Genomic DNA, 18,144 nt, shown 5'->3' with positions numbered 1-18,144 from the left:
ATTTGTTCTTGAAGGGAGTTACAATTTTCTTTTCAGGAGCTTGGTAGACAGATCGACTGTTTTGAGACGATTGCGAGGGTTCAGTGCGGCTCTCAGCATGAAGATCCGTTAGTACACTGAGTAAGGTTGATGGTAACTCAGTGGATGTAGGTGTTCCGGTAACTATTTGGCTTCCCCTACGAACATCATTACCATTAGCTGCCTCAGTGGCTTGCTTGATGGTGTGGAATTTGCGCAATTTGAGCTTACGGATAAATTGATATATATCCATCCGCGTGGTGGCATAGTTGAAATTTGATTCCTTACAATATGAAAGTCCCAATGATAAGATTTGTATTTCCGCTTGGGTGAGTGTAGTTTCGGTTAGATTGATGACAGTTTTTTCCGTAGATTTTTCGATGTTTTCATCAGATTTACGATCCGCAGGGGGGATAGAGTTGCAAAAGTTTCCTGCCATGGCTAATTTTTCCAACGGCCCTTCCCCTTGCCTCTGTAACTGCTGCTTGTGGGCGCGTTTCCTTGCTTTCCGCCTTTGGCCGTGTTTGCGGTTTCTCCGCTGGCAGCTTGATTCTGACGATTTCTTGGTCGCAGAGTTGATAATCGGTCCATAGCTAAAAAAACAATTTCATCGCCTGGTGACGGGATCGTTTTGGGGTCCACAGGTACTGTTCTCATTGTGTTGACTTCATTATCACTTTCGGCAGCAGAGCTGAAGTCAGAGAGAGTGGATTCATTAGAGGCATTGGATGTAGTAGCTTGCATTCTATTTTTGTTTCTCCCCACTGTTTTCCCGCTTTTGATAGAATCGAATTTGCGCGCGAAAGTGAAAATACGCCCGCTTTCATAATCTATGAGATCGCGCTGAAATTTGAAAGCTTTGCGTACCTTAATTTTTTCTTCCTCTTTTTTAAGGCGTTTTGTCATTTCTGCATTAAGCCCATTTATTTCTTCAGGCGTTCCCATTTGTGCAATTTCGTCTGTTAAGGTTACCACCCTTTTCTGTAATTCGATACGATCAATTTCTGCAAACTCCACAAGTAGAATTACCAATTCTCTGGAGGAATCAAGATTTCTCTGTGCCCATCTTTTCATTAGTTCTGGGTTGGGCTGTTCATAAGTGGGTGCCAATAAAATTCGTAGCCCCCTCGGGACTCTGCCAACTTCCAGATAGCTCTTCAATGATTTGTGCTCCCACCATTTCGCCTGTTCGGCGCGCATCAACTTCTCCAATGCTTTCATTTTGTTTTTCAAAGTATCGTCGGGTTTGGCATTAGTGTTTTCTAATGGTTCGGAATGATCACCAACCTGGGCAATGTTAACGAACACTCCCTGAGCTGCCGCTTCTCGATCCTTTAACGTGTCGGCCGACATGTTAATTTCCGTTGAGAAAAGAGAAACGCTGATTTCACTTAAAAGCGTGACTCGGACTGAAAGATGTAGGTCACCTTCCGTTTGCCGAGGGCTTTTAGCACACCAAACACCCCACAATGTTAGAAAGGTCCTACCTTTCACGTCCTGCTTGTAGTCCCGTGCACCCTCCGGTACCGCGGGAAAAGCGAGCGTTCCAGGCGCCTTGCTATCTCCAGTGGGGGGGTAACGCTGGTATAATCCTTCCGGATTGAAAAACAAAGGCTCCGCGCCGTGGCTCGGAGACAGGCTTCAGTTTACCAGCCACCACAATTCGTTTGGGGGTTCGTGTATAGCTGGTCGAAGCTCCACCAGTCATATATCCAAGATGCTGCTTGAAAAGAATCGGATGCCGCACGTTGTCCTCCAGCATACAACGAAAAAGCAGACACAAACCCAGAGTAAGTGCAAAGAGTAGCGTTTATTCTCTCGCTAGTCAGCCATAACGCGTTTCACCACAGGAGTGGCTTGATCACATGACAACGTTCAAACATTGAATGGACCATTAAGACAGCTAGCACCAAAGGCACGTGACTAAATTAGTGATAGACATAAAAGAAAAACAGTGAAATACTACTGAAAGTCTTCCTTCGAAAAAAGGGAGCAAATAATGTATACAATATACAATATATATATACCAAATAGTTTACTCAGTGTGTTTTATTTTTGATTTTTCTGATTACTTAAATTGCGACAATGATCTGCTGGAGGAATAATTTTGGGAGTGGTAACGGGACTAGGACAATACTTCTGACATCAACTGGACATGGGGCAGAGTCTTTCGGTGTTTGTCGACGTAACATTTTTTCACTTGGTCTGATATTTCCATCTGAATCATCTAGGCGCTGTCATTTCGGGCCTGGAGTCTTGATCACATCCCAGGTGCCACAAGGCACCTCATGAGGATACATTTTTTTGTGACAGTCCCAACAAAGTTTGAACTTGGTAGTCTTGGGAGAGGAGATTTCCTATTGTATACTTGATTTAAAGGTCAATTGTGAGAAAAGGTTGACTTGTCGGAGACAAAGTAGTAGGTCCAGATTTGTGTCTGGCCCTTATATGAGTTTCAGCATATCATTTCCGGAACAGGACAGCGCTGGCCCTGAGCCACACAAGGATGCATACAGTTGTACGGGAGTACTGATTGAAAAGATTCTGGATCCAGTCTAACACCTGGGGAATATTCAAAATGTGAGGACATATGCAGTTAGAAGTATCCACCAGAATTGTAAGTCATATTTCATAGTTAACCAGTGAAAGGCAGTGGGTAACTAGCTATTTTTTACTGATTGAATGGACAGCTATCTTTCTTGCCAAAGTTTCGGTATGCCATTTTGCTCCTCTTTTTCTAATTCAATTCAACTTACAATGTTTCCCGAAGCACAAGACTCAAGTGCCTAGTCCTTTTCCAGATGTTGCACATAATTTTGGGTGTTGCTTACCAATAAAAACTCTATTGGGCTGGAGTGGTACACCTAAGTGTTACTTCTATCAAACATGGGTGACTATTGGCTGTTAGACCTGGCATCTTTGGCGTGTTTTTTTTTCTGTTCTTTTTTTACCTCCTATTTTTTACTGTGTGCTGCATTTCAGTGGTAAAGTGCATGTGCTCCCTGTGCAAATTGTGAATATGATTAGTGATTCATGATTGCCATATTTGATGTACTGGTAAGTCCCTAACAAAGTGCAATATGTGTGCCCAGGGCCTGTAAATCAAATGCCTGCAGCACTGATTGTGCCACTCACATGAGGGACACTGCAACTATGTCTCGGACCTACCACTGCAGTGTCTGTGTGTGCAGTTTTGAACTGCCATGTCAACCTGCCAAGCGCACCCACTTGCCAGCCCAAACCTTCCCTTTTATTGCATATCAATCCCCCCTAAGGTAGGCCCAAGGCAGGCTCATGGGCATGATGCAGTGTATTTGAAAGGTAGGACATACACTGGTGTGTTTTACATATCCTGATAGTGAAATATTGCCAATTTCGGTTTTTTACTATTGCAAGAACTAACTTTCCCATAGGTTATCATTGGATTCCATGTAACATCCTACAGATTTGGAGTTTGGGCTCCCAGAACTCAAAATTTAAAAATACATCTGTTAGTGAAGTTTATTTTTAAATTGTGTGTTTGAAAATGCCACCTGTAGATATTGCTCAATAAATTGGGCAACCCAATAAACCCTTGGAGGCTTGGGTAACAAGAAAACAGTATCACGTAACTGTGCCTTCAAGGGATTTCTTTTAGACATATTTAACATAATGTATCTGAAACAAATTATGAGAGCCCAAATTAGTGGCCTCAGGTATATGAATTGTATAAATGAATTAAGGAACTCACAAAAGAATATATCAAAAAGGAAAACAAAAACACTAACTGCAGGTGTATACTTTTTGTAGAAATGTATATAATTAAATAGTTTAGAAAAAAGGGTACAGAACAATATTCACCAAAATTACGACTTAATTACTCATAATTATGTATAATTGTGTGAGAAGCGTAATCAAGCTTTTGCCACTATTTTTGTAGTGCATATTGCACCCATTCCTGTTATCTTGCAGTAGGATTTTTACCCCATTTACTTTTAATTAATCAAGCCAGAGTAATCGCATAATTTTGGTATTTTTCCTTCACAAGAGTAATGCATTACTGAAATTACTCCTATGACTCCTGTGTAATACACATTTTACCAAGGCATACTTCTTGGATACTGTGCTTGCACTAAAACTGTTTTAGTTGTAATGTTGCTTGAGACAGATTCAAATTACCTTAGGGGCCAATCATGACTTTAGTGGTCATAATGCCTGATTTTGGGTCTGAACCCATGGTGGCGGTCGGACCACTGCTGCACTGCGGGACAGCCTGCAGTATTACGACTGCGGCAGCTGGACCGCCTGAGGACCGCTGCGATCGACAGGGATTCAGGATGCCACGGCATTCGCACAGCGGTCTGAGGCAGGACTATGCTGGCAGTGCCACAGCTGCGCCAGAAAGCATATTTTGAGCTGCCTCACCAGCACCCTTTTCATGGCAGAGAGCCCGCCATGAAAATGGTGGCATTGAGGCAACTAAGGGGGCCCTAACAGGGTCCGCTGACTTCTCTGGGCCCAGGGGTTGCATGTGGGATGGACACATACAGTGCCTCCCTGGATTTGCATCCCTAGTTCCTGCACAGTATGGCATGTATGCCACACCAGGCAGCAAAATGCTGCAGGCACTCTCACAGCGGCGGCCTGCATATTAGGCTCTCTATTGAACCTAACATGCATACCACCATGAGATTACCGCGCAGCACCCGTCTGCCCCGGATTCCACTTGGAATCCGGTGGGTGGGCTCACTACAGCTTTGGCAGTACTACAGTGGATGGTGCATTGCACTGTCCACTGTAGGCTCCTCAAAGTCATAATTGGCCCCTTAGATTATTAGTATAGAAGTTAATACAGAGTAGTGCCTATCCCTTGTGAAAAGTCTATTGTATACTGTAAACTATAGCTGCTGGCACAATGCACTTTATTTTTGCTTGCTGATCATTTGCAGCCAAATAATCTATGTTAGGGCTTAGTTGTAGATTTTGCTTAGATATAAATGTACACTGTAGCAGCATATTTTTAATTTAATTTTATGTTGTATGTGTACTCTGCTGATTGTAATGATTTTAAGTAATCAACAAATAAATACTTACCTAACCTATTTCACAGTGTGGAATGTTGCCCCAGGGAGGCATGGCTTGAGCTCTGGGCTTCACTATCATTGTACATTAAGTGAGGGAGAGGAGGATAGTGCACACAACTAGGTTGAAATCATTTCCCTCCCATGCTCATTCTCCTTCACCCTAACCCTTTGGAGAGGGGCCCCAAAATGAAATCAATCCTCTGTGAAAGCTCAGCAAAAAAATGTTTAAAGAGCTCTGCTTTAGTTGCAAATGATTTACTGAGGTCCCAAGTAACTGGCCTGCCACTGTCTGGTACCTTATGACACTTTTAGACTGCATACATGCAATTTATGCTGCATATTGTGGTGTAATGGCCCCTTTTTATCTACTATTTCAGCCATTAGGTCAGCTATTCAAAATCGTTCAAACTCAGAGACCCCAGATGCCCTGACTGCTAACTGTAATCTTCAGATACATCTCAACCCAGGCTTCGTCTTTGAGGGGACATCAATGACATTGGAGGCATTAAAGGACTTTCTATGTGATGAGTTAAAAGGTGAGACAATGGTTAATGATCTGAAAACTTGGCAAAGTGTTTCACAGGTAACTGTACCTTAATGGCCCAAGGGATTATCAGATGGTTAATGAAGATGGCAAAATTATGACACTGAAGTTATAATCTACAAACAATCGAACCAATAAAAAATTGTACTTAAGATAGCAGATAACATTAGTAAGTTGAGAGGAAAGTGGTGCATCTACATGTGTTACTTACAAAATTAATAGAAATAACTAGATTCGGGGAAGGTAATAGTTACAGCAGTGTGTGTTGCAAAGCAAAATAAATTGATAACATTGTTGAGCCTAGCTGAGCAAATAAAGCAATATAACGTGGAGAGTTAAGGTTAAAGTACTGAGTTAAGCAAGCTGAGAAGAAAGATGATGAATAAGAAATGTAGCCCATATGTATCATTCCCAATTCGATCGCAAATACCAAAATTCGCAAAATTTCGGCATTTGTGATCGCAATTGGGCTTAGTGGTATGTATTAAAGAAAAACTGCCTCGCAAAATAAGGAATCACAACATTTGCGATTCTCTATTTTGCGATTGCATTTAAGGAGTCGCAAAATCCGATTCCTTGCATGCAATGTAGGAAGCACAGAAAAAGTGCAATTTGGCCTTAAGGAATCGCAAATTACCATCAACTTTAAGTTGGTGGTAATTTGCGATTTCTTTGAAAAATTCACTTTTTCGCATTTTTCAAAGTGCCATGTGGCCATGTGAACACATGCAAATTTCAGGGATGCAACTGGGTGTTCTTTTGACACCCTAGCACTCTAGAAATTGCATTCTCAGTTTTTGGATCCCTAATTGAGAATCGCAAATTGAGAATGTCTCCTATTCATTCCTATGAGCCTCTAGGCCCTTAGGAATGAATGGGAAGGTATTTCTTAATTGCGAATCGAAATTTGCAATTCGCAATTAAGCAATATGTTTGATTCACAAAATTATTTGCAAATCCAATGAACATAGCATTTTGCGATTCTCAAATAGCGATTCACAAACAATCACTATTGGAGAATCGCAAAAGAACATTGTGATACATATGGCCCATAGTTGGTGGTGGTTGTTAAACTAATATGCTAGAAGACAGCAGTTATGGTGTTGTAAAGTGAAGGATTGTGTTACACGAGCAGGATATTGAAGGACTAAGAAAGTTATAAATTGTTTTTTTGCGGTAATATTTCACAATTTCGCACAGATGGTAGGCACAAGGCACAGGGTGATGACAACCCACGAAGCGCAAAGTCTCCATGTTGATGTTGTAAATACTTTTAATTAATAAATCAAAATGGCTGAGCCTCAGGGAAGAGGCAGTGTGGGTCTTCATAAAACGATAGCTCTAGGGCAAATAACAGAATCTTCTTGGAACAAATTTAAAGGGAAAGGGAAAACAATGAAGGTTTATTCAACTGTAAAAAGCATTAGAGGAGACAAAAATAGTCACATTTAAAGCAACATCAATATTGAAGCAAAACATTTAAATGCAAGAGAACCAACACAAGGTCAAAGCAAGCATGTAGCCAGAACAAAAGTATAGTTCAGCAAGAAGAACAACATAGAACCTACCTCTAAATAAGTCAGGAAAAGTCTAAGTATGAATAAATAGAGATTCTAGCACTGAGTCTTTTTGCAACCAATTGAGAAATACATTTGTCAGAGTCCCCAAATAGGGGATATTTTGAAGGTTTTAGGCAGTGAAAGCTACACATTCAACATGGTGAGATCTGACATAATAGGGGTGTTCTATCAATAATTTCTTCTGTTGTTTTTGACTATTCGATTTGGGGGACCAAGAGTGCTCCTTACATTCCCTCTCTCTCTTGTTGTTTATTGCTATTGATCCAGCACTCTGATTGAAAAACTGTCTCGCAAACACTACATATCACCACGATACTCACCATTATTCATAAACACATGTAAAGGCCCATAAACCAATGAGACAATTTTTGAGCGACTGAATCATGTGACCTAATTAATCAATACTATTCACAAACTATTTACATAATTATATACAACGGCAGTTTATTTATTCTCACCATGGTTTTAAACTTATATCATTTAAATTAGGCCACTAAGGTAAATGGATCAACTGATGGAAACTAGACCATGAATAAACAAGACCGGCTTGTCATTTCAAATCTAATTTTTATTAGCTTTATTTTTCAAAGAAAGAGCATTTACGTTTAGAATCTTTATTTTATTAGCGAATAATAAACAGCATTTTAGTAAGGAAATGACTTATTAGACTGACATTCTCAAAGCAAAATCAGAAAACATGAATTATTATCAGAATAACAGTTTCCATTCCCTAAATCTATTTCCCTGTCTAATTCTCACTCCTCCTAGAAAGGAAAACTCATTAAAGTCTGCTGTCCTTACTTTCGCCAAAGAGTCCAACAGCACGTCACGTCATTCAGGAATCGGAAAGCGAGAAGCGTCCTGCTACTCATAACATCAGGTTTTATACCTTTCTTCCTAACTAAACTTTCTACATTTTACATTCTTTCTTAGAAATCCAAGCCTCTCATTGGCTGCCCCGTGTCAGTCCATGATAAAAGTATTAGGTCACTACCGTTTCTTGACCAAGTCCAGGTTTTTCTTAAGCCCTATTGTCTCTCATTTCCACGTCTTTTGGCTTCCTCGAGAAAGATACATTCTCCTCGAGTCTCAAACTATAACTTCCTATCCTTGGCAAACGCATCAAGTTCCTGTCCTTGAGCCTTTCCTCTGAGAGCACGTTCTGCACAACAAAAGAACTGCCTTTCCAGATATTGATGACAGAGTGGTATAAATCTTCACAACTGCGCATGTGCAAGGCTCCACTCTGGACAAGTATTCGCATCTGCATCTCTGTCAGCCATTTTTCTGAATGATCTTTAGGCCTCACTTTGGAAACTATTATTAAACAAACACAAGACATCAATTAATTAAAGAATTGAGACCCATTCTGTTACCCACCCCCTTTACTAATTATAACCCGTTAATTATGTTACCTAGCAAAACACACACAAGCAGAGTTCATAACTACTTTTCTTCTTTGAACTGCAGGAATCTCCATTAGCTTTTGTCACAGAAAGGACATAACATAAGCACTCTAAATAAGCACGTGCCATCAGTTAAACAACCGCATTTAATACTGACAAAGACAATAGACAAGGTTAGTTCATTATTTTTCTTTGCGTTTGCAACAAAAAGCACAATAGTTAATCCTGTGTGTACTGATGAATAAATTCTTATACTAAGTTGATTAGTAATTTCACCACATGCTTATTAATTCAATTACTATTATTATGGGAGATTAACTTTGCAAGTTTGAACAAGATCTTGTTCTTCACCTTGCTCCATCAACTCCCTCATCTGGTGATTACAAAATCACCAAACAATACCCAAAAATTTATAAATTTTCAACCCTTGAACATGTTTTGGACTTTCTTAATATTAGTATTTCTAAAGTTTAGATTCAACTGTTTTTCTGCAACTCTCATATTGAGTTCTCTGAAATTCTTCTAATTCTATTTCTTTTTCTTTTTCTTTTCTCAAATTGTAAATCCTTTTCTTCTCTAAAACATGTTTCCTTCTCCTGTGTATCATGCGACTCATTTTTAACAAAAGTATTACTATAGCTAAGACTATTAAAGGAAAGACTATTTTACCTATAATTGAGCTACCAATCTCTTGAAACCAGTGTTTGATTGCTGTAATTCTTTCCCTAGACGTTCTGTAAAACTATCCTCTTCTAAAGGTTCAATCTCATTATCTATCTCTGAAATATTCTTAATAAACATTTCTATATTCTGACTCTTGTCCGGCATATATGTACAGCAATTCTGGACATGTAAAATTCCGCAGACTCCGCCTTCTTTTGCTAGCAAAATGTCTAAAGCAAGACGATTCTGCATTACCATAGTTCTCATGGCAATAAGCTCTGTGTTCACTAATTGAAATCCACTTGCAGTATCTGTGGACAATCTATCAACAATTGTAGACATTTTTCTGATTTTATTTGCATTCAAGTTTATTCCTACCATGGGTATTACTGCACCAAATATATCTCCCAAAAGTTCTGAAAAACTTTCCCTTCTGAATCTATTCAGATGTTTGGCAATTTCAAATGACCCCTTTACATTTCTATCTATATGAAAAATCTTTGGAAAAACTAATCCCACGTAACAAGTCCCATACCAGTGATCAGGAAGATTGTAATAAGCTTTATTCCCACAAACAAAATAAATTCCAGGAAAAATTGGATCTTTCCCTCCTTTAAATCCCCATCCTCCTAAGATACGATAAGTATCTTCACATTGACTTGCACCTACAAAGTAATTATCAAATAACGTATTATCTCTTCTTAAGCAAAGTTTTCCACTAACAGGTTTACCTATGTGAATTGCAACATTTTCAATTCTACCATTGAGCTTTTCATCTTCAACCTGCCAAAATTTAGATTTGGTTTGTTTCAACATCTCATTTCGCTTGTAAATTGCCCTTCTCTCTTCCACCATATTTAAGAATGTTTTCTCTTCCGTTCTCAATTTACATGTTAAATTATTTCTAAAAGCATACTCATAAGTTAGTTCACGAGTCACTAGGAAAAATTCCCTCATCTGTTTAGCATGTTTCACTTTATTCAAACTATTTTCAACCTTTAGATTTGCAAAAATCTCATCAAAATCTGAGTAATAGTATTCTAAACGACCTGTTTGATAAAACAAACTAGCTATTACACTACAGGTTATGCCATATGTAAGAGGAAGCATATTATACGTTACACCTTCTGAAACAGAGGTAGGCGATTTCACACAAATATAGCAATCTTTTGCATCCATCACCTTTACATATTCAGATAAAAGTCTTGAAAAGGTATTACTAGAAAAATCTCCTACAGATCTATCTTGGGGAATCTCTGGTTTATGTACAATAATTTTATTAGTCTTGTCAACCATATCATGATTATCATGATTAACCACAACTTTACTAGTCATGTTAGATTTATACATCTCTTTATCTATTCTAAAAGGAAAAATGACAGCTAAAATTAACCAAACTAGGATTATCAAGATTACACATATTGAAGACAATTTGCAACATCTCCTGAAAATTGAGCATCTCGAATTATTATTAGTAGAAGGCATCTTCAAAATTAAAAATCAAAATTGAAAATTAAAAATTACCAAATATACATTACCAAATATACACCCCTCTTTTTGATTTTTTTTTTAACCTAACAGTTTCTCTTTGACCTTATGTCATATATCAATGTGTTTTTCCAGCTAACACAAATTCTTCGACCTTGTGTCACCTAACACAATTTCTTCAACCTTGTGTCAGAACAAAATCAATCATTATCACTTGCATCATCTAAATCTTCTTGACTATTATTTACTTCTACTACTGGTGGAATAATCATATAAGTCCACTCAGGTGACTTATACTTCTGATTTGGCTTTATTACTCTTTTTGCTCTGCTGTTTATCACTTCAATTTTCTTTCCTGCTGCTTGTTTTTTCTTATATGAGTCTCCTTCCCTTTGACTTGAGATCTCATTAACCTGCTCTTTTGTTCTGTTCACTAATTTGAATTTTAGGCTCTCATTTTCATCTGGCCAATTATCTCCTTTTCTTGTTAACTTCTTTTTTGGTTCAGTTAGATTACACTCCACTCTCCAAGCTCTTTTCCTTGAACTTTTCACTTTGGATTCATCTTCACTTTCATCTGTTTCACTTTCTGTGTTATCAGCTTTAGATCCAGGTACTTCTTTACTCGGCAGTTTCACTCTATTAGGAACATCATCCTTATAGCTGGTACTTGCAATGTTGTCTTCTTCCTCTTCTTCAATTACTTCCAACTCACCAGTTTCAGAATCTTCGTTCCTTCTTCCAGAGCTTCCAATCTGCTTTTCAATACTCTCCTGATCTTGAATCACTTCTTATTCAGACTCCTTTTCTGCTTCTTGGTTTAGCAGATCTTCATCATTTTCTGAGTCTTGTATCACAATCTCTTCATTTTCTTCATTTAATGCCTCATTCGCATTTGAATTTTCCAGATGTCGACTTTCCTGTCGATGTTCAGGATCTCGATTTCTTTCAGGTTCTTCTTCAGAATCTGAACCAGCTGTTGTATCACCTTCGTCAGGATTTTCAGGTGCTGGCACCCGTATAGTATGACTAGCATGAACCCATCTCTTCAGTCCTCTACACTTTACTGCATTTGTTGTGACTAATATCACCTGTCTTGCCTTCTGCCACCTTGGTACTAGGCAGTTTCTTCTTCGATGTACTTTTTTTCTCACCCAGTCTCCTGGTAACAGATCATGAGCTTGTTCTTTCTCTTTTGTAATTACTTCAGTTCCCACCTGATGGAACACAGAAGTTACCACATCAGATAGATTTTTGCAGTAATCCATAATGACACTATCATTAATGCTCAACAGTTTGTCAATTGGAACAAATGCTTGCCTCATGACTCTGCCGATAAGGATTTCAAGGGGGCTCAAACCTGTTTTTCTATCTGGAATGCTTCTCAAAGACATCAAAACAAGAGGAAGTGTTTTCAGTCCACTTCATTCCTGTTGCTAAGCACATTTTTGCTATTCTGTTTTTTATTGTACCATTCACTTGCTCAACAACACCTGATGCTTCTGGTCTATATGCACAGTGCACCTTTTGCTTTATATCCAGTGATTCACAAATCAATTTTAGCAATCTGTTTTCAAAATGTGTACCACGATCAGTTTCAACCGTCACCGGAAATCCATACCTTGGTATGATTTCTCTCAAAAGCAATTTTGCCACAGTAACTGAATCATTGTGACATGTTGGGAATGCTTCCACCCATCTCGAAAACAGACAGATTATCACCAAGACATATCTGAGCTTGTTATGAGGTGGCATGTCAATGAAATCAAGCTGTAATCTGGTAAATGGACCACCCTCCCGTCCTATGGATCCCATGCTCACAACTGTTTTTCTGTTTGGATTGATCTGCTGGCAGATTAAACATCTCTGACAAAGGGATTCTGCAATAATTCTAAATTTTGGATTGTACCATGTTTGTCTAAATAATCTAATCATTGAATCTCTACCTATATGTCCTGGACCATGATACATGCGAGCCATGTCATAAATTATGCTATCTGGCATTACTGGTCTGTTATCTTTGTAAACCCAAATCTCATCTTCTTCTCTCTGTCTGCATCCTGCTTTTAACCATGTATCTTTCTCCTCATCATCTGCCTCATCGTGTAACTCTTTTACTCCTTGCCAAGTCTCAACTACAGATGTTAGCATAAGTGAGTTCAAAACATGTTCATTGTCTTTTTCCCGATTAATGGACAAATTATTCTTTGTACAGAATTTTGCTATTGAGTCAGCATACGAGTTCCCTTTTGTAATGTAATCTTCTCCTTTTTTGTGTGCTGTGCACTTTACAACTGCATTTTTTTCTGGCATCTGAATTCCGTCGATCAATCTTTTGATCAACTGTACATTTCTTATTGGCGATCCCGCAGAAGTTAAATAACCTCTTTGAGACCAGAGCTGGCCATAATCATGGACTACACCATAACCATACTGACTATCAGTCACTATGGTAACTTTGAGCTCTTTTCCCATTTCACATGCACGAATCAAAGCAATCAATTCTGCTACTTGAGCTGAACGAATTCCTTTGAGACAGGAGGCTTCAATTACATCTGCAACTGTGCACACTGAATATGCTGCACTTAGAACACCTTCATCTGTTCTTAAGCATGAACCATCAACAAATAAAACATAATCTGATTCTTCCAATGGGACATCTTTTATGTCTTGCCTAGGTTTAGTGCAATATTCTAATACATCCAGGCATTCATGATCAACCTCATCTCTGACTTCTGTTACTGTACCGTCAGGTAATAAAGTGGAAGGATTTAAATTTACACATCTTGCAATAGAGACATTATCTGATCCAAGGATAGTCTTTTCATATTTAGTTAACCTATTATTTGTCAAATGCTGTGTCTTGCTTCTAGTGAGGAGAATTTCAACTGAATGTGGTACATATACTTTTACTGGAAATCCCATTATTATTCCTTCACTGTGTTCCAAACTTACACTTGTTGCAGCTACTGCTTTTAAGCAACCTGGTAATACTTTCGCAACAGGGTCAACAACAGCTGAGAAATATGCTATTGGCTTTCTCAGTCTTCTATGTCTTTGAATCAGAACTTATAATGCACATCCTTCTCTTTCACTGCAATACAACTCAAATTCTTTTTCATAATCAGGCATTCCCAAAGCTGGAGCTTCACACAAACAGTTCTTTAACTGTTCAAAAGCTTCTAATTCAGTATCTGTTAAACAAATTGGGTCTTTTATGTCTGCTTTTGTTAGTCTCTGCAGTGGCTTTGCAATTACTGAAAATCCACTAATCCATTGGCGACAATAACCTACCATTCCTAGAAACATTCTAACCTGTCTCTGTGTTTTTGGAGGTTGCATTGCTTGAATCATTTTTATTCTTTCTGTTGTCACTTGTCTGACTCCCTTTGCAATTCTGTGACCAAGATATTTTACTTCTTGTTTGCAAAACTGTAATTTTGCAGAAGACACTTTATGTCCCGCATCTGCCAGATGATTCTAAAGAGTAATAGTATCTGTCACACAATTATCTCTTGTTTTGAAGCCACAAGTAGATCATCAATGTACTGCACTAACGTAGATTTTCCAGGTAAATCTAGATTTTCCAAGGATTTCTTTAGCAACTGATTAAAAATAGATGGACTTTCGGTGTACCCTTGAGGGATTCAACACCATGCTAGAATGCGCTCCTCGAACCGGAACGCAAACATTTGCTGGCTCTCTGGATGCAATGGAATAGTATAGAATGCATTACATAAATCAATAACTGTATGCCATTCTGCATCATGCGGAATCTGATATAATATTACCGCTGGGTTTGGCACAACTGGGCAACATGGAACAACAATTTGATTAATCTTTCTCAGGTCTTGAACAATCCTAAAAAGTTCTGTTTGGCTTTTTAATACCCATAATTGGTGAATTACATGGACTGCTCTCAATTTCTTTTAGAACACCTTGTTTTATGGATTTGTCTATTACAGGAGTGACTCCTTCAATCACTTCTGCTTTCATTTTATACTGAGGAATGTTCGGATAATCTGCTCCTTGTTTTACTGATATTTTTACTGGGTCTACATTTTTCATCAAACCCATTTCATCTCCAGTGAAATCCCACATTTTTACATTCACTGTCTCTTTTAATTCTTCAGTTAAATTACTTTTATCAAACACAGGATATAATTTACTTTCTTCTGCCTCAACCATTAACATTGTTAATTTGTAAAGCCCATCCTCTTCTGGAGTTTGGAGCTCAATACCATCCGGTGAGCAATATATTTTACAATTCATCTTGCAGAGAATATCCCTACCTAACAGATTTACACGACTGCTATCACAAACTACAAATCTATGCATATCCTTAAATTTGCCAATTCAAACTTCAACTGGTTCAGTTAAATCTGTTTTTATTTGCTGATTAGCTACACCTACTACTTGGATCTTTTCACCAGAGAGAGGGTGGTTTTCTATTTCCACTGATCTGACAGTAGAACGGGTAGCACCTGTATCCACTAGGAAAGTAATTTCTACATCATTCACTTTACCATTAACAAATGGACCAGATTGATCTACCTCAAGAGTGGCTCCAAGCACACACTCTTCCTCCTCTCTCAGGCACCGTCAGAAGTAATCCTCAGATTCACTCCCTCCATCTTCTTTCAACCAATACTGTTGAGAAAGATTTGGCACATTCACTCTTGGCGATCTGTTTACCTGTTCACCTCCGCCGAATCCTGTTTCTGCACTGTATCTCTGCACATTTACACAGTTTGGAAGTGGTAGCTTTGGAATCTGACTTTGCTGAATCACTACCTGTCGCTGTAGCTGTTGCTGCTGATTTATCTCATTCTGCATCTGTGGATTTAATGATGCATTTTTTAAATTTCTGGGTGGATTCTTACATTCGCGCTTCCAGTGATCAATTTCGCCACAATTAGCTCTTCAATATTTCCCATCAACTTTGGCTTATTATAATTACCTTTAAATTTCCCTTGATTTTAATCAACATTTTTATTTCCCAAAGTTGCTATTTGTTGTTCAGCCACTTTTACCTGTGCCCACATAACCTTTTCTTTCAGCTTCTTTTGTTTAGCATCCAATTCATCACTACAGTATTTTGCTTTTCTCAAAATGTCATCTACTGTGAGTGATTGCCAACCAACTATTCCAGATCTTATCATTTCACCAATTTCAGGTCTTAAGCCATATACAAATCTGTATATAAAATGGCTCATATCCTTTTCACTTAAATTTTCATAACCACTGTATTGTACCAGCAGTAATCTTTCATAAAATGAATGTACTGATTCTTTTGGCTCTTGAGTTGTTCTATCTATTTGAACCCAATCTACTTCTTTTGGGGGAATCTTGTTTTTCAACCACACAATTACCTTTTCGTTCACTTTCATTACTTCTGAAGAAGGGGCACCTGTTACTTTATGCCGAGAAGGTTCTTCTGTAGGCCAATCTATAGAAATTTTACATTCTGTCCATAGATCTGATGGGACAACTATGTCAAAGAATCCATCAAGATCAACCCACAAAACTTTTGAAACTTTCACAAATCTGTCTACCTGTCGATACCATTCTACAGGTTTTTCTCTCAATCGAGGAAAATCATTTGTAAACAGTAAAATGTCTTGTCTGGTCCATGGAACATGCACATACCCTCCTCCCGATATTTCTCTCATTGGAAACTCATTTGCTACTGTTTCCTTTTCTCTAGCAGGAAAAGCTAAGCTTGTTCTGTCTTCCTCTCTTTTCTTTGACCATTTTATTCTCCATTTGCTCAATTCACCCCATTTTCTCATAATCACAATTAATTCTTTAATGTGAGTTATTCTCCCTGTGGTATTCATATTTTCAATGTCTTTTTCAGAGAAATCCACTCTGTAGGGTTTCTGCAAACCTTTTTGTTTACTTAAATCCACTTCTAATTCAAAAGCTATTTCTTCTAATGGATCATGTTTGTTTTTTGTTTTCCATGTTATGCTTTTGCAAATAAATAATAATTCATCATCCTGATATGCTTTCAAACTGTCAGTTCCATTCGTTCCAATTATCAACTCCTCTATATCTGCTTTCAATTTTGCGACATCAAGTAATTTAGATTCTGGGGTTTGTGTTAAATCTATTTTATTCAGGTTCTTTTCTGGAGTTCCAGAATCAGATTCTGCACCAGATGGAGTTTTACATGACAAACATTGATTAAAAGTTAAATCGGGCATCATTGTTTTCTCTCGATGTATTTCAGATAAATCTGAATAAAATTTTTCGGCCACTTTCTGTATTTCTGCATTTAATGGAACAGTTAAAGCTGAATTTCTAACTTCTCTTTGATCAAATACTGGAAGAACAGGTCCAATCGTTACAGATACTGTTACTGCTTCCATGTTTTTAGTTAACTGCTGTATTAATTCATCTTTTGAACGAACATATTCTGAGGTATTTGGTAATTCCTCACACCTTTCTGTTCTCATTCCATTTCTTGGGGTTTCATTTCTCTGCACTGGAGTTTCAGCATAATTTCTATTTTCACCTGATATACTAGAATTACATCTTGTTTCTACTCTTTCAGGCGTTTTTCTATTATTCTGATTTGATCTGGGAGATGTCTCATCAATAATTTCTCTTGGAGGGGCACTTGGGGAAGATCTTGGTGGGGCACTTGGGGAAGACCATGAACAAACTGGTTGATAAGGTGGCGGTTTTCTAATATAAATTTCTTCAAAAACTGCATCTTCTGCATCACTTTCTTCACTATTCTTATTCTTCTTTTGGGCATTCTTTTGATCAGTCACCTCATTAACTATTCTCGCTGGGTACAAACCATCACACATGTCTGCACGTCTCCATCGACGCATTCTATCCTCATGTGTTTCCCTATTAAGACCCAATCCAGTACCTCTTGGTATTCCTCTATTCTCTCGTTCTAATTCAAACATTTCATCCTCCCATTCAGCTAAAGCCTCAAATTGAGTAAGTCTAGGCCTTGGTACGAGGTTTGTCATCTTTTCTCTTAGATTTTTCAAAACCCCAATGTTAAATGATCCATCTTCCGGCCATGCTAATACACCATAATTTTTAGTATATCCCATCCAATTCTCAATCCAAAGACAAGTATGATAGCCATATTCACCTAACATATAAGCTGCAGGTGTTTTGTACTTATGAAGTAATCTTCCACCTCGCGTTTCAATTTTCTTGTCAGGTTTAATTTTATTTTTAAATTTCTGAAACCATGAAAGCTTCTTTTTCTCCTTCATGTAATAATAATCCATGTTTTTAAACAATTTCCCTTACTTCGGAAAAGATCGTAACTACTTCCTTGTTGTTCCGTGATTCCAACCAATCCGTGCGCGAAATTCACCAACAAGCCAAACAGGTTAAGCCTCGTCACT

The 18,144-nt window shown here is 38.1% G+C and overlaps 1 protein-coding gene across 1 annotated transcript in view; it reads left to right on the top strand.

Annotated features, from left to right (window-relative positions):
* LOC144767740 (natural killer cells antigen CD94-like) overlaps nucleotides 1-18,144 on the top strand; it is a 147,006-nt gene that overhangs the window by 51,226 nt on the left and 77,636 nt on the right. Inside the window, exon 3 of the mRNA XM_078651125.1 lies at nucleotides 5,459-5,617. Within this exon, the coding sequence (XP_078507251.1) occupies nucleotides 5,459-5,617 (159 nt within the window). The remainder of the gene's footprint in view (nucleotides 1-5,458; nucleotides 5,618-18,144) is intronic.

This window comes from Lissotriton helveticus, chromosome 7, assembly GCF_964261635.1.
Source record: "Lissotriton helveticus chromosome 7, aLisHel1.1, whole genome shotgun sequence".
NCBI classification, from domain to species: Eukaryota; Metazoa; Chordata; class Amphibia; order Caudata; family Salamandridae; genus Lissotriton; species Lissotriton helveticus.
This window is presented reverse-complemented; position numbering and strand designations above follow the sequence as displayed.